This window comes from Drosophila arizonae, chromosome X, assembly GCF_054131065.1.
Source record: "Drosophila arizonae isolate 15081-1271.41 chromosome X, UAZ_ARI_1.0, whole genome shotgun sequence".
Taxonomy (NCBI): domain Eukaryota; kingdom Metazoa; phylum Arthropoda; class Insecta; order Diptera; family Drosophilidae; genus Drosophila; species Drosophila arizonae.
This window is the reverse complement of record NC_142927.1, coordinates 26,781,792-26,804,457: the sequence shown is the minus strand read 5'-3', so window position 1 is coordinate 26,804,457 and position 22,666 is coordinate 26,781,792. Positions and strand designations below refer to the sequence as shown.

The 22,666-nt window shown below is 47.4% G+C and overlaps 1 protein-coding gene and 1 long non-coding RNA gene across 2 annotated transcripts in view; one reads left to right on the top strand and one right to left on the bottom strand.

The window, feature by feature from the left end:
* Smr (nuclear receptor corepressor smrter) overlaps positions 1-20,821 on the top strand; it is a 62,389-nt gene extending 41,568 nt beyond the window's left edge. Inside the window, exons 6-10 of the mRNA XM_089473780.1 lie at positions 13,568-16,736; positions 17,145-17,284; positions 17,389-18,001; positions 18,847-18,994; positions 19,091-20,821. Coding sequence (XP_089329906.1) covers positions 13,568-16,736; positions 17,145-17,284; positions 17,389-18,001; positions 18,847-18,994; positions 19,091-20,821 — 5,801 coding nt within the window. The remainder of the gene's footprint in view (positions 1-13,567; positions 16,737-17,144; positions 17,285-17,388; positions 18,002-18,846; positions 18,995-19,090) is intronic.
* On the bottom strand, positions 1,370-9,584 carry LOC149268081 (uncharacterized). The gene is made up of 3 exons (XR_016270980.1): positions 6,475-9,584; positions 6,330-6,406; positions 1,370-2,178 (listed from the first exon to the last, which is right to left on the bottom strand). It is a non-coding gene; the product is annotated as an uncharacterized LOC149268081 (long non-coding RNA).
* Positions 20,822-22,666: the final 1,845 nt, after the last annotated feature.

The following is a 22,666-nucleotide window of genomic DNA, read 5'->3' as shown; positions in this document are numbered from 1 at the left end:
TTTTTGAATTATAAAAAAACGATTAATATTTTTGGGATAATTCTTGCTTGTTGCGATTATTAATTGTTTTCTGCTTATATACAAGAAAAAATTAGATCAATACATTGATAAATGCACCTAGAGGAACTTCTTAAACTTTGCGTTTGCAAGTGGTGCTATTTTATTTTTCGCAACTGTATATGTAAATCTTATATCTAATAGATCTGAGTTCCTTTTGGAACTAGTTCTAGAAAAAAATTATTCATATATTTTTACATATTACTTCAGGCTTTTCTCCATACATTTTTAATATATATGTATGTATATTATTACTATATCTAATAGATCCCAGTTCCTTTTCGCACTAGTTCTCCAAAAGTTCTAGAACAGAATTATTTATATACAGGCTTTTCGATATATACTGCATTATATATTTTTTTTCTATATCTAATATATTATACTATTTCTATCTCTAAGAGATTTGAGTTCCTTTTAGAGCCCGTTTTTAAATAGCTAATCGATTGGATACACAATTATTTCTACATTTTGTGGTCTGACTTTATCGGTTTTCAACCGTCTTCAGGTTTTCCGTAGCGTATTTCTTGTTATTAACTCGCAAATCCTTTTCAATTTGGTTTCAAATATAACAGAAACAAAAAGAAACTATATATTTCATCCATGAAGTATCGCCAAACTATCGGTAGTCCTGCATCACAGTTTATGGAGAGTAGAGTCTAGTTGATAGATCCTTTCCTACAGCTGGAACTATCTATAACAAATTCTGCTGCCAGTAAAACTATAATTATAGCAATTTTACATTTTACAGGGTATTTACCAGTTTGCTTAACTCTTCACTATTTGTATGGCGTCTTGTACCAATTTGCTCAACATTTTCTTTTGCACGTTTTTTTTTATACCCTGAACCCATTGAAAATGGGAAATCAGGGTATAATGGTTTTGTTGAAATGTATGTAACAGGCAGAAGGAGGCGTGGCAGACCCCACAAAGTATATATATTCTTGATCAGGGTGACGAGCTGAGTTGATTTGGCCCTGTCCGTCTGTCTGTCTGTCCGTCTGTCCGTCTGTCCGTCTGTCCGTCTGTCCGTCTGTCCGTATGTTTGAACGCGTCGATTTCCGAAGATATAAGAGCTAGATACTTCAAATTTTTTGTAAAATGTTCGTAATTACAGCGCGGATATCGAGTTTATCATTAAAATTCGATAACTCATCCCGATCTTTTTTTATCGATGAAAAACCTTATCGAAAACCAGTTATAAAATTATATCTTCTACACCTTTATTGCTAGAGTCTCCAAATTTTGAATGTATGCTTATATGCAATTTATACAATTTCGGTTTTTGTTAAAATTTACCCCCCACCTCTAAATTCAGCCCCTCACCCTCACTTTTGTAAAACGCGTATTTCAAATACTAGAGACTTGTGCTTTGGCAATTACATGCATATTCATGTTATAATCATAATCTGAAAGTTTCATGAAGATCGTACGTCCACAAAAAAAGTTATTAAACTATTAAGTTCTCATAGTAAGCGCACACTGCAGCCCATGCGTGTTTATGCGTGGGTGCTTGTATGTGTATGTGTTTGTGTATGTGTGTGTGTTTCTTGTGTGAGCTGAAAGACGCGAAAAATTATTGAAATAGCTAGCACTCCAAGGGTTCAGGGGATCTCGTAGTCGAGCAGTCTCGACTAGAGCTTTCTTACTTGTTTTTTTTTTGTGTGGCAAGGTGCTCCATATCTGTATGTGTGTGTATTTGTGTTTGATTGGGTTTTTATTTGTGTGGCTTTGGTATTTGGACATTTGGTTGGCTTTTAATTACCGCTGTTGCTGCTGATCAGTTTTGTTTGTGGAACGCCTCTCCCTCGCCCACATGTGGCTTGGCTGCGAGCCACCGCACCACGCCCCCTTTTTGCGTCCATGCCAAACGTTTGCCTTCGCTTTTCCTTTTATTTGTTGTGCGACAAATTTGTCAAAAAATTGTTTGACATTTGGCAGTTGGTGGGGGCGTGGCACAGGGGCAAAAGGGCGATAGATGCATTTTCATAGATACGAGTCGATTGGTTGGTTGACTCCAGTTGCTGTCGTTGTCGCTGTTGTTGTTGTTGTCGCATTGATAGGCTAATTTAATTAAGTTGCTGCTGTTGCTGTTGCTGCAATCACCTGTCCATTGCGATTAAGCTTCAATCAAGCGTTAACAATTTTAATTAAATTATTTCGAAATGCAATTATAAATGTTCGTCATGCATAAATTGTGTTATTCATTTATTTAATAAATAACTCTGTGCTGAGCATTCGCCCCCTCAACATCAACCCCTCAACAGCTTCCCCCCCTTACTCGCCCCACTGAGTGCCTCAGCTGCAGTTGGCTCCGATTGTTTTTACATTTTGAATAAATAATCACAACGTAGGCAAAAAATGAATTTCATAAATTGCCAGCAGCAGAAGCAACAAAAGCAAAAAAAAAAAAAAAAATGTAAAGCGTAAATATGTCTGTCAGGACAACGGCTGCTCATGTCCTGCTGCTGCTGCTGCTGTTGTCGTCATCGTCAATCTGTCACATTTGTTAAATGCTACAATTAATCCCCCAGGCGCGTCAACCTGCTCTGCCCCGTATGCACCTATTATTATCCTGATGCGTGCGCATCCTGTCCATCAGTCTTCATCTTTCATCCTTCATTCCGCATCCTGCATACTGCATCCTGCATCCTGCTCATTCCACAATTCATTCTCTAATAATAATTAAACTCCATAACTTTACATTTCATTTGTAGCGCTTCACTTGTTCTCCTTTGCAAATGCTATCGATTAGTTATCGATATGAGTTTGTTAATGTTATTATAACACTTTTCCTTGTTATCGTTAGCTCTACTTTCAATTCAACTTCGTTCAGTTATTTATTTTCCGCAATCTCCCTGTCCAGCAGTATTTGCATTTATCGATAACACAAATTATCGATTATTATTATTATTTATTTGTTGTCAGTCACATCAATTAAAAGCAATACAAATCGCCACTTTATTGAAACAATTTGACTAATCTTTTGTTATCGATAATTATCGATTCTGCAGTTTCTGCTCGTCTACCAAATTAGCTCCCATTTGGATTGTGTTTGGCTTTTGTGGGTGTTTTTCATGCGCTTGCTCCACTGTGCGACAGTGGGACGAAGCAAGGACAACAGCCATCACCTGCAATCACCTGCTGCAATTCAATTCAATTAACGCGACGGTTAAAAGCTCTGCGCAATTAGCTTTACTCTTGTTACACGCTGCAGCGCATGGGTAGGGGGAGGCGGGGCGTGCTGGGCAGCGAGGGGGGCGAGGGTTTAAAAACATTTTTGCTGATCTTTGCAGTAAGTTGGCAAATTGCCTGCCAGCCAATCGAGCGACTGCAGCCAACACACACACACGCACACACAGAGAGAGAGCTGTCAACTGTTGGCTTTTGTCTTACGCACACACACACGAAAATACTCGCATGTGTGTGTGTGTCTGTGCACATTGACTGTAAAACTGCTGCTGAGCCTTTTGGTCATGTTGACAAGCAGACCGCTCGCTCGCTCGTTCGCTCGCCTTGCCAAACAGCTTCCCCTACCCCACGTCTCATTCGCCCTCTCTCTCGCTCTCTCTTGCTCTGTTGCTCTGCAAATCCATTTACACAAAACCGCCCACCCCCCTTGCAGCCGCTGGTCTTGTGCAGTTTACGCTTCTGTTGTCGCTTTTTGCAATAGCTTATCCCAGTTGAATTTTATTGTTTGTACACAGTTGCCGGGGTCATGGCGGAAGACAGAGAGAGAGCGAGAGAGAGCGAGCAAGACAGAGATAGAGAGAGAGGGAGAGAGGGGAAGCAGCTCATACGCACGTGTTGCCACCTGTCCACTGCCATTTGCAGTGGCATTTGCATGTGTTTGCTTACTCTCTCTTTCCCCCTCTCTCTCTCTCTCTCTCTCTCTCGCTCTCACTCAGTCTTGCTCTGTCGCTGTGTGCAGAGAGGAAACCTTTTATGACAATTAAAACATAATTGACGGTCAACATTAATAAACCAGGCAACAGGCATTCATACACACACACACACAAGCACACACATACAGAGGCAGCCAGGTGTGCAGCTAACAAGATTGCAATTGAACTTTTAGGCAAGCATGTGGACGCAGCAGTCGTAGGAGGGGGTGCTGGAGCGGGATTGCCTAGCTAATGGCAGACAGCCGTAAGCCGCACACCTCTCTCTCTCTCTCCCACTCACTCTAGCGCTCTCTTTCACTCTAGCCATTTTACTCAAATCAACGGGCCATTTTGTGTTAGTTAAAAATTCTTTTTGTGCTCAACCAACACACATACACACACACACATATATACATAAACACACATGAGGCACACAACAGGCAAAAGAAAAAGCTAGCAGAAAAAAATGAGAGTAAATGCGCCCGAAAACTAAAAACAATTCCGCAGCAATACGACTCTGTTCCAAACACACGCCCCCGTCCCCGCCTCTGCCCCCACATGGGCAATTGGCAAATGAAAATTTCTGTTACACTTTCGCAAATCGAGTTAGGCAGGGGAAGAGGTGTGGGGGGTGCACAGGTGTGAAAGATTTTGGTTGTTTCGCTGATCTACAGTCTCTATTTAACAGCCCTTGGTAAAGGGTACTGCAAATATGCCAATAAGTATGCTACATTGTGAAGAGATAGAGGAATGTAAGAGAGAGAGGCGGATAGAAAGAGAGTGAGTAATAGAAAGAGAGAAGGGGAAGACAAATAGAAGAGAGAAGGGGAAGACGAATAGAAATAGAAATGAAGAGAAAAAGAAATATCTATAGTGAAATATAGAAGAAATAGGGAAAGATACTGGGATAGGCAGAAAGAAACCTACAGAGAGAAAAGGATAAAGTTCAGAGAGAGGGAGAGAGAGAAATAAAAATGGAGAAAGCGAAACAGACAGAGAGGGACAGAGTGGGACAGAGTTGTAAATAGAAAAATATATGCAGATCAGAAGAGGTAAAGAGATGTACAGAAAGTTGTAGAGAAAAAGGGAAGGACACAGGGTAAGTGAATATATAAGGAGACTGAGAAATAGAGTGAAAGAAAAATAGCTATGCAGAGAATTAGATACAGAGATACAGCACTAATTCCAATCATACTCATATGGATTAACTTTGAAGAAGATCTAGAATATATCTTATGTGTAAATACCTCATATTCACATTTTCATATTACAGGGTATTCGGCTTACATGTAACCTGATATGGCAATAGTTTTTGGTTTACTGTTTTGTTTTGTTTATTAATTCGCATTTAAAGTTGATTGATGAACGCGGCGCGTAATCAGCGAAGAGGGAAGAGGGAAGGGCCAATGCGTAGCTGCACTATAAACTGCAGTTTTTTTTTAAGAGGCCAATTGGTGTAGGTGTGTGAGTGTGAGTGTGTGTGCGTGTTGGGTTTTGGGGCTTTGGGCTGTCAAAAGTGCGCACAAAATTGTTGCCGGTGGCTTAAATGTCCCCAAAAACCAACAGAAACAAAAATGGTGGGGGGAAGGGGGAGGGGGTGTGTCGTCACAGGGGCGCACCAAGGGCTGATAAAGTAAGGGCTGTGTGTCACATACAGACAGCGGCGGCTGCTTATAAAATTTTGAACGAAATTGAAATTACGCTAATTGTTTGTGCTGGCCCAAAAACAACAACAAACGGCAACAGCAACTGGCATGCGTGTGTGTGAGTGTGCAACCTACAGCCAACACTTGCTTCGTTATTTCACACACACACACATGAGCACTCGCACACATTTGAACACACTCGCGCGCGCGCTCACACACCCCAAAAGGCAAAAACAATTAGCGAATTTGATGCGCAAATCCTCGTTACAAATCTAACGGTTGCTCAGGGGCGGAACTAAAAAGGGGGGCAAGCAGGCATGGCAGCGGCATGTGTATGCTACGGCAATGGCAATAGCAATCGCAATCGCAATTGCAGCTGCAGCTGCAGTTGCAGTTGCAGTTGCTGCTGTAGCAGCCATTGCAGTTATAGCTAATTAATAGACTTACGCGCTAGTCGCTGGGACTCTGTGTACACCTACATCACCGAAATTCCCCCTCCTCTAGCTACGCCCCATCTATACAAAGCTATGTGCTCGCCCTTCTCGCTCCCCTGCTCCGCCTGCTCCTTTTATGCTGCTGCGGGGAGGCTGGGCACTGCAATTGGCAGACGCGTTTTGATTTTCGCGTCCAGTTTTCGTGCTGGCAAAGTTTGTCAGCTGTGTGTGTGTGTGTGTGTGTGTAGGTGTATGTTGTGTGTTTGCTAATTAGTAAATCATAATTACTCAACTCTCATTCGCTTATTTACCCGATTCCCAGTGTACACGCTACTCCTCTTACAGTCCAAATACACATATAGCAAATGCAGGCAGCTGAAGGATTTGCCTGAAACAAAAAAAATGCTTTACATGATTGACAAACAGTATTTAAGCTTTGTAGTTATTCAACTCAACTGCAACACCAATAATGCTTCAGTATGATAAACTTTACAGTTTGAAAAGGCATTTAACAGGCTTTTTAATATTACACATATTACAGCTAGAGAAAGAACAGAAAATAAAGGGGGAGAGGGAAGGATAATAATAACTGTTGCCTCTGCGCTCGCAGGCGCTGACAAACTAATTACAAACTTAAACCTAAATACCGAAAATGAAAGCTCTAGCAACACAAACAAAAAGTGTGCACCTACACACACACACGCACGCACGCACACACACGCACATGCAAGCAAACGGCGGTTCCTCTCTGCTCTGCTTGCTAATTATGTGAGCGAGCGTCTGTAAGCCAGCGCAAAAACCACTTCTGCACTTACTCACTGACTCGCTCTCACTCTCACTCTCGCTCTCGTACTCGTACTCTTCTTTTGCTCCTCCTGCTCCTTCTCTGTCTGTTTGTTACTCACTTTGGCACTGGCTCTTGTCGTCGTTTGGCTTTTGCTTACATATGTAATTAAATTGCTCAATTAAAATTGCACACCCTTTTGATTATCGCTGGCGCAGTTTTTGACTCGTGCGTGTGTTTGTGTGTGTGTGTGTGCGGCGGCAACTTTTATTAATCAGTAAAAATCGTTTACCAAAAAATGAAAGAGCAGCAGCAACAACAGCAAACATCAACTGTAGCTAAAGCTCAGCGAAAACCAAAGCCAGCGATAGGCATGACAATGATGAAAATCATGATGATGATGATGATGATGATACAAGTATTAATAATGTTGTCTCTTGCTTGGTCCGCCACACAATTGCCCAGAATTTTACAAGTTTCTTTTGTGCTGCCCACGCTGGACTTGCGGCACTCTCTCTCACTCTCTTTCCCGTTCTCGCTATCCCTCCATTGCTCTTCCTCGCACATTCTGATGGTTCGCTCTCACTCTAGCTAGTAGCTACACATGCCTACATTGCAGACGCCTACGCCAGCTGGGCGCGAGCAAAGGCGCGCGCGCTGTCAGGACGACGACTGCCGTTAAATCAACACCATTTCGTAAATTAAAAGTGGCCCAGCGAAGCGACGACTACAGCAGTAGCAGTAGCGGAAGCGGCAGCAGTAGCAACAGCGCAGCCAGCAGCGACGCTACGTTCATATTAACTGTATTTACAATTATATGTTTGTAGGTATGACTTTGTGTTCTGCTGTCTTCTTTATCTCTTCCTTCCGCTTCCACTTGCACTCATGTCCTCTCGAACATGTGTTTAAGAGAGTTATGCATGCATATAACTCTACGTGTATGTGTATGTGTGTGTGCGCCCTCGTCAGTGTCATAGTCGGCATTTATGCACATAATTCCTTTTGCTAGCTGTCGACGTCGGCGTTGCTGCTCCCGGTGCTGCTGCTGCTGCTGTTGGTGCTCTTTGATGTTTGCACAAGTTGGCTGGCAACTTCCTTCTGCTTGCTGCTGCTCTGCTGCTGCTGCTGCTGCTGTCTTTCGCTTACGCAAGTTTTCTGCCAGCGCAAATTCCCAATGGTGCTAATTAGCGGCCGTCGCTGTTGACGTCCGCCTTCGTTGCATACTTCTGTGCGCGCGTCGTATATTTTTTAATTGGCCGCCGCCGCCGTTGTTGTTATTGCTGCTGCTCCTGCTGCTGCTTCTGCTGTGGCTGTTGCTCGTTTGTTTTGCGGTTGATGTTGTTGTTGTTATTGCTGTTGGCACTCGTTAGCTAAATGTGGTTTGTAAATTTGATTGAATTTGCTTTTGATTGTAGTTGTTCGGGGGCGGGCGAGAGCTTCTGCATACGTAGCCAGTTTTTAAGTGCGAGCCAGCTCAATTCTGACTAATAACTAATCAGATTCATTTGAACTGGTTTATTTAATTGAATCAGTTAATTGAAATTAGCCTGTCTTGAGCTTGGCAAATAATTATCGGAACAAGTTCATTTCAACACTTTTCTCCCATCAGCTAGTTCTTCTTCTTCTTCTGCTTCAATGACCCTTTGATTGTTTTGTTGTTATTTTCAATTGTCTAATTGAATGTTAAATACATTTTTGGTAGCTTGTGCACAATTTTGTGCTGCTGCAGCAGAGTTGATTCCAGGTCCTGTGGACAAGCCGCGTCTCTGCCGCTGCCGCCGCCCCCGGTAAAACGGTTAATTTCTGTTTGGGTGCCAACCAACTATTTGCATTTGCTCAAGTCTAATTGCAAATATGTTTTAGCAAAGGATGCGGGCAGTAGGTCAACAGAAGTATACGGGCAAAGTAGGCCTATGAGTCAAGTCACTCAACACACTTACTCAACACAGTTATTCAACACACTCACTCACACACGCACGCTAGCTTACTCACTCACTACCTCACGTTCTCACTTCGTTTGCCGCTCTCATCCTCTCAATAACTTACGCACAGCATATGCGGCTCTCCCACTCTGCCCGAGCAGCCATATTTACTCTTTGTACTTGCAAAAGAAATTGTACTAATGGAATTATTTCATGTTTTCCTTTTCCTTTTGCTTTTCTTACCATATTGCGCTGCGCCACGTCGCATTTCGTTTTGTTTTGTTTGTCGTTTTGATTTGCTTTCGTTTTGGTTTGTTTTTGGTTTTCGTTTTTTTTTTTTTTTTTATTACTTTTTTTTTTCTTTTTTACTATTTTGCCTCCTTTTCTTACGAGCGCGCTGTGCAAATAACTCATCGTTCGACGTTCGAGGTTCGACCCGTCGTCGGTGTTTCATCTTGCGTTGCGCTCTCGCTCGCTCTCACACGCTCCCGTTCTCTAAGCGACTATGTCGACTGCGAAATCAAAGCAAAGCAAAGCGTAGCATACAATATAAGCGTCGCTGTTGACGTTGCGGTCGGCGCAGCAGCCGCTAAAACGAGCAAAAAATAAAAAAAAAAATTATAAAAAAAAGAAAACGGAAAACTTTTTTGTTTTCCTTTGGGGCGTTTCAAATAATTTTTGACTGATTGAATTATTAATAAAATTGATCGAAATGCAAAGAGAGGCGACGTCGCTGCAGCCGCCGCTGGTCAACAGAAATAATGTTGATTGAATTAAGTACTTTAAAGCTTATGGGCCGAGCTAAAAGAGTGAGAGGGCAAATAAGTTGTAGTTGTTGTTGTCGATGTTGAGTGACAGTATTTGATGTCGCTGCTATGAAAGCTTCTTACGATTGACCACTTACCGAAAGAGAAACGTACACGCACACACACACTTACACATACATATGTAAGAATATATTCATGCGTGTCAGAATGTGGCAGCATTTAATTAACACAAATTTCCATCAATATATATCAATTACAGTTGACTTAATTTTTAGGTAATTGATGCAACAACAATAAAAGGCTGGCTAATTGCATATCTGGCTTTTTCCCCACTCTCTCTCTCTCTCTCTCTCTCTCTCTCTCTCTCTCTCTCTCTCTCTCTCTCTCTCTCTGCCTCGCTTGTGTGTGTGTGTGTGTGTGTGTTCATTGAGTGACATGTAAATGTATTATTTTTTTGTTCTGCTTGTGGCCAGGCGACATATGCGTCGATAACGTTATTGTTATCGCTAGACGTTTGTACACTTCACTTCATTTGGTCGCACAGCTAATCAATCATGTTAATTAACTGAACGCATTTTAGTGCTAACTGACAAATGTGAGTATATGTATGGTGTCTTCTTCTTCTGGCCTGCATATCCACAGCTTAACATTTGTCGGGCTGTCACAAAATGCACATTAAGCAAGAAAACAATTTTGCTGATATTCGCGTCAGTTTTATTTATTTTCATAATTTTTTTTCCACAATTTGCTGATACCCAAAAAAAGAAAAAAAAAATGAAAAAAATGCGCCTGAACTGTTGACCGCGGCTGTGCGCTTTTTTTTTTGTCGTTGGGTGCACACCGGAAGGAAGTGGATGAGGGGGAAGGAGTGCGTGTGGGGATGGCCGTGGGCAGGGAAGTTGGAGTGAAGCAAAGTGAATTAAATATTTACATAAATTTTTAAAAATCAAATATTAAATAATAAAAATCAAGACAAAAACGAGGCGCAGAATGACGCACGGTACATGCCACGCCCCCAGACGGCAGATGGCAGATAGCAGCTGCCAGGAGGCGGCCAGCCTCAGTGGGTGGCATGCGACCAATTGGCTTTTTATTAATTAATTTATTTGAGCTGCTGCTACAGCTGCTGTTGCTGTTATTGCTGTTGCATTGCAATTTCAGTTGCATTTTCATTCATTTACTTGGCTTTATTTTTTCGTGATTATTTAATTGTTTTTGCTGTTATTAATATTAAATATTTATTTTGCAATTCTATTTAATTTGCAATTTATAATTGCATTTTGATTGAGCGCCACGCCTCACGCCACGCCATCCCTCGCCATGCCTCGCCACGCCTCGCCAACACATTGTGGCTCTCCATCAATTTAATTGGCCTTTTCGCTGCTGCCGCGCAAAAAACTAGGCAACACTTTATTTCATTGCCTACTTTTTAGCGCGGCGGCTGCATCAATTCACAGTTATTCGATAATTGATCAACGACAAATCGATTTAAGTGCCTTTTTATGCCCTGAACTCCAAATGGGAAATGGTAATCGGGGTACAATGGTTATGTGAAAACGCAGGAGCACGATTATAAAAAATATATGAAATATACGTAAATAAATATCATTCCTTGCCGAATATTCGAATATTCGCAGAGCTTAGGGTATCTCCTATTCGAGCAGTCGCGACTGCTGCACTCTGACTTGTTTACCGTTCGACTGTTGCAGCAGTTGAGTTGGGCCTTGAAATGCATTTATTTACAATTGGCAAAAGTTTTGCTAGCTGCAAACATATTGCAGCAGTGTTGCCACTGTGTGGCTCATGCCAGCAGTCTGGCAGCATTGGATAATGTCAGCATACTTTCTATGAATTGAGGAACCTCTGATACGAGCAATGGTTTTTTTTCTTAGCTCCCTATGATTCTATTACTAGAACTCATCGAAATGTTCTTCTGTGAACCAGTTCATAACGGTTCACATTCAGTTTTATTCCAACGTAGAGCCAATTCATTAAAGCACAAATTCACATGGATAAGAGACAGCTGGACAGAGCAGCCACCGACTGACCCAGCCCCAGCCCCAGCTCCAACCCCAGCAGCCCACCCACAGCGCAAGCTCCACTTTGTTGCCCCGTGACAATCAAAATTAAAATGAGTGGTTTATTAAAATTTAAACGCTTCACTTTGCGCCCGCAAAAAGCATATATATATATATATTTTTTTTTTTAACTTGGTCCGAAATGAAAATGAAGGACAATGCAGATGAGTGGGGCGTGGAAGGGAAGGAGTGCGAGAAGTCTGGACAAGGACGAACTGAAGAATGCAGAGGAGAATGAGAATGAGAATGAAGAAAATGGAGAGGCAGAGGCAGGGGCAGAGCCAGAGGACGCGAATGAGGCCGACGTAGTCGTCGTCATTGTTGGCTTTGGCTTTGGCTTTGGCTACTTTGATGTATTTTCATATTCCACAGAGACGAGCCGAACGCACGTTGGCTGCCAAATGAGGGCGCGGCAAGGTGTGGGGGGTATGGGTGTATGAGGGGGTGTGGAGTGTGGGTAACAGGAAGCGTACTGTTGCAACGTACTGGGTGGCTCTGGGTGGTTAAAAGCATATGATAGCCAAGCTGTTATTTGGTCAGCGAATGTTGACGTCGACGTCGACGTCGACGCCGAAGCCGACGTCGACTTCGGCGAGAGCCTTAACGTTTGTCTCTGACATTTGAACGTTGATTGATTTTGCTTGCTGGCAGCTACTTAAGTTCCCTTACCACGCCCACCCCACCCCACCCCACTCCACACACACATACACACACTGATAGACTCAACCCCTTCAGTCGCTGTAGCTCAATGTTTTATTTGCCTTTATTTTAATTACATTGATTTTGATTAAACGCGCGCGCGGCACATTGTTTGCCCTCTCGCTCGCTCACTCTCCCTCTCTCTCTGTCTCTCTCTCTACCTCTCTGTCTCTATTTGCACATCATTAAAATTGTAAAAATATTAAATGGAAAAACAAAAAACTAAGACAAACACGAATGCAGCACAAATTCAGACATGGCCAGCGTTTCAAGGGATTCTTTTTCGTATTTTTTATCATTGGTGATTTTTCCGGGTAGCGAATAGAATTTCGTATGCTCTTTGAGGATGGAGCGCATCGAAAGGGTGTCAAGTATTCGAATATAGAATCGAATACAACCCATTATAATCGATAACGGTAGCTAACAATCAAAGTATATCGATAGTTATTAAAATATATTATGATAAATTAGTAAAGTGTATCGATCATTTAATAACAATCCATCGATTGTAGTCTATTAGCTGCTAATAATATAAAGCAATATAATTTCAAAATCGATAGTACTTTGATATTACCATGTTATCGATATTTATTGTTGTTTAAACATTTAATAAAAACTATTAGCAGTAGCAAATTACAATTGATCGATACATATCGATTGACTATTTGATATTACTAATCGATTGGCCTGTTTTATAATGACAACATTATCATTGAAAATATATTCGAAAACATTTGCTGACAAACCATAGCATGTGAAATTACCAATCGATAACAGTTGAGCAAGCTTAACACTTGCTGAAAATTAGCGATAGCTACTCCACCTTGTGCGTATCGATCACATTCGATAAATATCGATAGCAATTGAACGTCACGCATAAATTGAAGGCGCTGCAGCATTTTCCTACCTCAACTAGCCGCTCTCTGCGCTTCTCACTTATCACACAACTCGCCCATACACCCACCTACTGCCACGCCCACACCGAGGCTCTGTGCAGGCAAACAGGGCGAAGAGCTTTAAAATATTCAATTGGCTGATGCTGCCCGCCGCTTTTGCTGCTCATTATTTGTTAAGTGGCTTAATGAAGGCGTCCTTCGTCCTTCGCCCTGCGTCCTTCGTCCTTCCTCGGCGCTGGAGCAGTCGGCCAGCCCGCCTAGCGGTAAATTGTTTACCATTCGCCCAGTTCTTCCCATTTCCAGTTTGACTTTAATTAAATCGCTTTTTATTATAAAAATGTGTTTGCTTAACTTTTACTCATAGCCATCTCCTCTCCCTCTCCCTCTCTCGCTCTCTCTTTAGATAAACTGGCAAGCTGTTTTGTTTGCAAGACGGAGGCCTGCCTGCGCACTCGCCCATTGAAGAAGGGGCGTGGCCAGCAATATGCAATCCCAGACGAGACGATACCAGCGGGCGCACGCGTCTGCAACAGCTGCCAATGCAAATCGGTGCGCAATCGCTATCCCAACTGTCCGCTGCCCACGTGCCCCAATCCCAAGGATCGGGCGCAGCGCCTGCGGAACATACCCACACGGCTGTTCGAGCTGGCGCCGGAGCTGCGGGATCCGCTGATGGCCGAGTTCCAGATCAAGCTGCATGCCACACGCTGCTGTTCCGCCTGCCTGATGCGCATACGGCGCAAGCTCGATCCGCTCCTGAATCTCACCGATGAGGAGCGACGTCGCGGCGGCGTTGGCAGCGGCGATGCCAGCGCTGGCGATGAGACCGATGTGAGCACTTCGTCCTGTGATGAGCGCGAGCCAGGCGGCTCGGACACCGCCTCCGTGGAGAGTCCCGAGTATCTGCAGCGGCACAAGTCGCAGCTGAACAAGCAGCAGCAGCAGCAGCAACAACAACAGCAACAGCAACAACAGCAGCAGCAACAGCAGCAACAACAACAGCAACAACAGCAGCAGCAGCAGCAACAGCAGCAGCAGTTGCCACCGCAACAGCAGCAGCTGCCACAGCCGCCGCCAGTACCACAAAAGCCGCAACAGCAACAGCAACAACAACAACCAGCAGGAGCTGCCAATGTGCGCAGCGTGGCAGACGCATCCGGCGCCGCTTTAACCATTACGCCCACTCGCATGTCCGCCAAGGCAGCCGCAGCAGCAGCAGCTGTTGGTGGCAACGACAGCGAACGCCTGCTGCCGCCAGCATGCCAAGCACCGAAGAAGCAGAAGACCAGCGAGGAGTACGACTCCTCGGCGACAGAGACGGCGGACGAGGAGAATGAGAATTCGCCAGCGAATCGACAGAGCCCCAAAGTGATCTTCAATGCGGTCTCGCATGCGCATGCCCATCCAGCCCATGGGCATGGCCATGGGCACGGCAATAACAATGTGGCCGGGCTGCAGCCGCCGAATGCCGCATCAGCAGCAGCTGTTGCTCTCACTGCACAGCAACAACAGCAGCAGCAGCAGCAGCAGCCGAATGGACCGATGAGCCAGCGTCGTGAGCCAGTCAATGTGCAGGATTGTGTGTTCTCTGTAATTGAGCGACAGCTGAAGCAGCAGGCCAAGGGGCCGCAGCTGCCAGGCAACAATCAGGGCAAGCAAGTCAGCCAGCAGCAGCAGCAGCAGCAGCAGCAGCAGCAGCAGCAACAGCAACAGCAGCAGCAGCAGCAGGCGCACAATAATTTGGATCGCAAGGAACTGACAATAGTGCGTGAATATCGACAAGATGGCAATGCCTTGCTTAAGCAACAGCAACAACAGCAGCAGCAACAATTGCAGCAGCAGCAGCAGCAGCAGCAACAGCCAGCGGGCTTGCCGCATGGCACCTCTGTGCAAAAGTTGAGCTCGCGTCCTGGGCCGCCCTCGAACTCGGTGAACAGCAGTGGCAGCAGTAGCGGCAACAGCAGCAGCAACAACAATGCCAGCAGCAACAACAGCAACAGCAACAACAGCAGCGACAACTTGGCCACTCTGTCTGTGGTCAACTCGCATCTCGCCCCGCATCATGTGCACATGTCACATCCACTGCTGCAGCAGCAGCAGCAGCAACAACAGCAACAGCAACAACAGCAGCAACAGTTGTCGAGCGGCGTGGACAAGGCCACGATTACGCCGGTGTTGAAGAAGAGCGCCATTACGCCGACGCCCCCAGACACGATAATCTACAATGTGTCTGGCAGCCACTTGGCCGCCCAGCACCAGCAGCAGCCGCCGGCGCAGTCAGCACCACCGCCCACGCATACGGTGCACGCGCCACCGGTGCAGCAGCGCTTGCCGCCGGAGCCGGAGCCGCAGACGCTGGACCTGAGCATCAAGAAGACGCCGCGCGAGGGCCACTCGCCGCACACGCATCCGCATGCGCACAGCTCGGTGGCGAGCACTGTGGAGCGGCACCATGGCCCGCCGCCGCCAAGCATGGGCGGTGCGATGAAGCATATTGTGCGCACCTCGTCCATGTACCGGGGCGATGCCTCGATGCCCAGTTTGTCGGTGTCGGGTGCTCCGCCGCCCGCCTCCAGCTATTTGACCTACCAGCAGCTGCACGGCGTGGGCGTGGGTGTGGGCGTGGTGAAGACAGCGCCTGGACCGGCACAGCCGGGCTCGCTGTATGTCCAACCCGTACCTGTACCCATTGGCCAAGGCCAGATGACGCGCCCAACGCCGCCGCCGCCCGCCCAGCCGCAGCCACCGCCGACGCGCGTCTCCAAGCTGCCGCCCAAGCTCAGTCCGCAGCAGCAGCAGCAGCACTTGCACAGCCAGATGCCATCGCCGCAGCAACAGCAGCAGCAGCAGCAGCAGTCGAGTGCCCAACAACAGCAGCAGCAGCAGCAACAGTTGCAGCTAGTCAAAGGCGGCTCCATAACCCACGGCACGCCCGCCAACACCTCGCAGCAGCAGCAACAGCAACAACAGCAGCAGCAGCAACAGCAGCAAATCATTGTCCATGCCGCGCCCTCGTCGCTGCCCAGTCCCAAGTACGAGAGCCTGGTGCGTCAGACGCCGCCTGGCAGCTGCCCGGATACGGGCAAGCATGGCTCGATTACGCAGGGCACGCCGCTCCATCTGCCGCCCCACCACTTGGACAGCAAGCGGGCGTACGACTTCTACAAGAACTCGCAGCGCTTGAGTCCCGCCCAGGCGCCGCCGCCGCCGCAGCAGTCGTCGCCGCAGGCGCCGCCGCCTCAAGGTTACGGCGTGGGCGTTACCGTCGGATCGCCCTACTCGCGCTCGCCGTACAGCGCGGTCGAGCAGGCCTCGGCGCTCAGCTCGAGGCAGATCGTGATCAACGACTACCACACGTCGCAGCAGATGCAGGGCCAGCAGCAGCGCAATGTCTCCCGCGGCAGCAGCAGCGCCGGCGGTGGCGCCGGCTCCGGCTCCGACAAGGAGTCGCCATCGCCACGCAACAGCATCAGCGGCAGCTCAGCTGTCTATCCGGGCTATGAAAAGGAGCCGCAGCCTCGCGGACGACCCGAATATTCCAGTCGCGCCTCACCGGCCGATCATTCCAATAGGTGAGTGCATATCTAGTGATTGACGGACTCACTGACTGATTGACTGACTGACATATTTGATAAATGATTGAGTTGAAAGTTATCTGAGGCATTGACCGCTTCATTGAGAGTAAATTGATTATCTAATAGTGTGAACTGTTGATTGATTGATTGACTGACAGACTTATTGATCTAATGACTGATGATTGACATCTTCGATAATTGATTGATTGGCTCACTGACGTTGTCTGATGTGGACTGACTGACCTCTTGCTTGAACGCTCAAGCACTTATTTATTTAGATTGATTGATTAGTGAACGATTGACTGTGACTGACCGACTGGCTAACTGAACGTTAGATAGTTCCTCAGTGAATACTCGATACTAAATTCTGTCTCTCTCTCTCTCTTTCTCTTTCTCTGCCTGCAGCACACCCAGTCCGCACCGCACTCCGCCGCCCCAGCGCCAGGGCGTCATTCAGCGCCACAACACCGGCTCGAAGCCGCCTTCGCCTGCTGCGCCGCCCCCGAGTCGCATGCACATTGTCACGCCCTACAATTTTCCACCAGGTAAGTGATTGATCAACGTGAATCGCTCTTACTGAATACCATTTTAATCCTGCATCGTCTCCATCTCTCTCTCTCTCTCTCTCTCTCTCTCTTTTTCTGAACAGCTGGCCACGATGCCTTGGCCTCGTTTGTGGACGTGGCCGTACAGCAGCCGCAGCTGCCGGTGCCGTCGCAGAAGGATGACAAATTGGCAGTGCCGCAACCGGCGCCACAGCCACAGCCGCCGCCATCGACGCACGGCCAGATAATAACGCATGCGCAGGTGGCTTCCGGCCAGGCGGTGCCGCCAGCTGCACACCATGATCTGCGCTACCGCACCGACTCGCTGGCGAGCTATCATATGGCAGCCGCGGTGCAGCAGCAGCTGGTCCAGCAGCAGTACAGGCTGAACTCGGCCGCCGCCTACGAGATGCAGCGCCGCATGGAGCAGGTGAAGCGAGACCAGCGCCAGATCAATCACATTGAGCGGGAGCGCGAGATACAACGGCAGCGCGACCAAGAGCGTCAGCGACGCGAGCAGGAGCGCCGCGAACAGGAGCGTGCTGCCGAGGAGCGAGAGCGGGACAGCCGGCGCATGGAGCGCATGCTGGCCGCTGCCGTTGCGCCACCGCCAGGCCATCCGCATGGCCACGCCCACAGTAGTCACAGCCACTACATACGTGGCACGGTGCCCGAGACCGGGCCACCGCGCACCATACCTGATCGAGAGCGAGATGCGTAAGTAGATCATATCTAGCAATTAATCTGTGAACTACTTATAATCAATCAGGGAAACCATATCAATCAATCAGAGAATCAAGCCATATCAATCAATCCGTGAATTGCCTTCAATCAATCAGAGAATCAAGCCATATCAATCAATCAGTGAATTTCCTTCAATCAATCAGAGAATCAAGCCATATTAATCAATCCGTGAATCCTTCAATCAATCAGAGAATCAAGTCATATCAATTATCTGGGAATTGACTTCAATCAATCTAAGAATATCAATCAATCTGGGAATTGCCTTCAATCAAATAGAGAATCCGATCATATCAATCAATCTGTGAATTGCTTACAATCAATCCGGGATTCAGATCTTGTCAATCAATATGGGAATTACCTTCAATCAATCCTTGAATTGCTTTAAATCACTCAAATGTGTTCAATGCAATCGATCACATCGATCGCATCGCATTACATCACTCAATCAACCAATCAATTGTGTCAATAAAATATCTAACATGCATATGCTGATTGATTTCAAAGCTGATATAAATCAAACAATCAAATTTATTATGTGAAACACCGTACATATCATTGAAATTCAAGTCAAGACCAGTTGCGAATTGTAATCAATCATTTAATTACAAATTGCGATCGATCAAAAATAAAAATAATGAGATTTACAAATTTGAAGAATTCCATCCAAAACAAGATCAAGTAGCTGTAGTATCATTACCAATCAGCATCAATCAGCGTCAATCAATTGCTTAATCAATCAGCTGTGCACGCTAGCTAATTACTTTACAATCAACAAATTTCAATCGATCAATCACTGACTTAATCTTTCCATGTTGCAGCTACTACCGACAGGCACACGGCAGTAAGCCGCCGGAAGATGCCGGGCAGTTTAGCGCCCAGGCCCTGATTGATGCCATCATCAAGCACGAGATCAATCGCACTGGCGAGCTCAGCAGCCTGCCCCGCGACATTCCGCGTCCCACCTACGTGAGTAGACCCTTTTGAGATCCTCGACTCGAGAGTAGGCGGGGATACCCCTACTGACTGACTGAACACCCTCTCTCACACTCGCTTCCTTTGCAGTATCAGCGCGACTTGCGGCCGTCACACGAGGGCGCTGCCGTCTCGCTCATGGCCGCCGAGAACAATGGCAAGGCGAACTCCAGTTCGCCCAATGTCAACAGCATCGATCTGGAGCAGGAGCAACGTCCATCACAACAGCAGCAGCAGCAGCAGCAACAACAGCAGCAACAACAGCAGCAACAGCAACAGCAGCAGCAACAGCAGCAACAGCAGCAGCATCAGCAGCAGCAACAGCAGCAGCAATCGCAGTCCAGCTCGGAGCGCTCTGTGCACGGTTCGCTGCGTGGCCAGGGGGCGCCGCCCTCGCATCATGGCACGCCCATTTCGCAGGCGGGCAGCGGTCCGACGGCACAGCAGCAGATCTACACGAAGAAAATCACGTTCGGCGAGCTGACTGACTCGATAATTACGAACGATTACGGGCCGACTCCGCACATGCGCACCTTCCTGCCCTATCTGCCGGAGACGCAGGCCATCGTGACGCCCGATCGCTGGAAGCAGAATCGCCGGCAGCAGCAGAAAGCCGAGGAGGCAGCCGCTGCGGCAGCGGCCGCCGAGCGGGCCAAGCAGTCGCCGATCAATGTCGTTGGCGGCGGCGTTGGCAGCGTGCGCAGCGTTGGCGGCAGCAGCAGCGACGGCGGCAGCAGCAGCAGCAGCGGCATCGGCAGCAACAGCAGCACCAGCAGCGGCGGTCGCGCCAATACGCCTGGCGAGGATGCGCGCAACATCATTCGCATGCCCCAGGCGATCAGTCCGCGCAAGTACGCCCACGACCTGATCATGCAGCAGGCCGCCGTTGCTGTTGGCGCCGATCCGGCGCACTACTTCCTCTCTGCACCGCCCGGCGCTGTGGTTGGGCGCAGCAGTGGAGGCGGTGGTGTTGTTGTCCCGCCACCTCCAACGAGTGGCGGTGGCGGCGGCGGCGGCGGCGGCGAGCCACGCAGCATTAGCGAACCGCGCGGCGGCAGCGAACAGCGCAGCAGTAGCGGCGGCGGAGGCAGCGGCTCGGGCGCCAACTTCGACAACTATGTGAAGAATCGCATTGTGGAGGCAATGCGTGATGATTCCGGCTACGTCCAGGTGCCGCACATGACACACGCCCATGCCGTCGCCGTGGCGGCCCACAATGAACAGCAGCAGCAGCAGCAACAGCAGCAGCAACAGCAGCATAGGAGTAAGGAGCCAGAGATCAGCGTTTCAAGGAAGACACCCAACCAGTACGAGGTGGTGGACAGCGGCAGGCGCTCGGCAAGCAGCTCGAGCGGCGGCTCGAACAGCCATCATGCGTCCGCCTATCATGCGGCACCGCCGCCGCCGCCGTCGGCGGTGAATGCGTTTGCGGCGAGCACCTATGCGTATCCCTTCAGTGCGCTGACTGTGCCGAGCGCTGCTGGGGCTCTGCCACCGCCGACGGTGCTGCCGCTGGCCCATCAGTCAGCACCGCCGAGCCATTTGAACGTCAAGGCAGCGGCGCATGCGCTGAGCGAAGCGAGCGCCGCAGCAGCAGCGGGCGTCAGCTTAGTCGTTGGAGGTGGCGGCAGCGCCAGCGGCGGCTGCTCAAATGCCGGCGTGAACCCCGCCTCTAGCGTCGGCGGCGGCGGTGGCAGCGGTGGTCCGCTGAACAGCAGCGTGTTGGCCGTCGCAGCGGCTGCCGCAGCAGCAGCAGCTGCTGCCAGCGAGCCAAAGCCTCTGCTCTCATCGAAGTACGAAGCGCTCAGCGACGAAGATTAGTTGTGACTGCAGGCGTCGTCGTCCGGCATGCGCAGTCTGACGGCAGCAGCGACGACGCCTCCAGCAGCCAATCAACACAGCGCAGCCAATGTCTACCAGCACCAGCAGCACCAACAACAGCAGCAGCAGCCGCATATCTGGAGCACCAGTGCTGCCTATCGACGTCATCAGCAGCCTCTGTCTCAGCCGCAGCCTCAGCAGCAACAACAGCAGCAGCCGCTGCATTCGCCGCGCAGTCACCATCAGGCGCACTATCAGCCGACAGCGCTGCTGCCACCACCACCGCTGCAGTCGACGTCGTCAGCGGCAGCACTGGCACAGCAGCAACAGCAGCAGCAACAGCGCGCGCATTACTACGCTGACCCGGCGGCAGCAGCAGCGGCGGCCGCTGCAGCTGCACATCACTATGTTAGCAATGCGGGCAGCGGCGCTAGCGCTGGTCACGGCTATTATTGAAAACCATGCAAGGAGATCGGCAACAGAAAAAACACAACAATAACAACCTATGTATGTACTATAAGCAGTTAAATAGAGAAAGCTGCTGAGCAAATATTATTCGAGAAACACAACCATTTCAGAGAAAGCAAAAATGCAGCATAAGAAGGCAAGAAAAAAGAAGAAATGTAACTAGCTGACACAGTTAAGCATCGCCTGTTTTGAAGAGAGCATCGCTAAATAAGAGAGAGCCGATCCGAACAGTTCGTCCAGTTATCCCTGTCTCTCTCTCTCTCTCTCTCTCTTCTAAGCACATGGTGCGAGCGCACAAATCGTAAAAGAGCTTTGAGTGAAAACTGCAAAGAGAGTTCGAGAAGCAACGCAACAGCATGCACACACACACACACCCCATATATATGTATGGAGGCGGTGCATTTGGAGCATAGAGCTGCCATGCAATTTCTCTTACTAAACCGATCGAGCGATAGACTGCCCACCCGCCTTTCTATTACTCCCACTCATTGATTGATTCGAAACACACAAACACACGCACACACACTTAATGGACACACGCACGCACGCACGCACCAAAAATAAAATAATTATTTAAATATTGCAAACTGTAGTTAGGCATGCAAAATCCTCAAATTATCGTATAGCACATGCTTGTATACGCAATGTGTATGTGTTAAGTATGTGAATGTATATATATATATATCTATATCTACATTTACATATATGTGTATATAAAAAGAACCAGCAACTGCTGCTGCACTCCCACTCTCACTCTCCATCTTTTTTTTCTTGATACGATGCGACGCTTCCTTGGGATCGATGTCAACTCGCGCTTTCGCTCTCACTCTCACTCACATCCTTGCACAGACTCGTCTCTGTCTCACACTGTTCCCGTGTTTTGTTGTGTGCCACGCTCTATCTCACTCTCTCTCTCTCCCTCTCTCTCACTCTTTGTTACCGTAATTCGATTTGACCTTTCAGTTATGTGCATTCGTTGTAATTTGTAGCCCAAACGTAAAGAAACCTCAGAACTTGAGTCGAAACCATAAGGAAATAAAATGTAGTGACATTTATATGAAAATATAAATAAAAATATGTATATGTACATTTAATGATGAAAATTATATAACATAAATACATATATATTAATCGAGTAAATTTAAAAATTATATTAAATGAAAATAAACACACACTGTTGGGCTGTTCTTAGAAAAGAGAAAAATCTAAAAAAAAAAAAATAAAAATAATAATAATAATAATAAATAAATAAACAAAACTAAGATAAAAGCAAAAATTGATTAATACATAAATGAAAACAAATTTATATATATATATATAAATTTATACATATATATAACGATATAGTACACTTGCAAACACATTAATTTAAAAAAA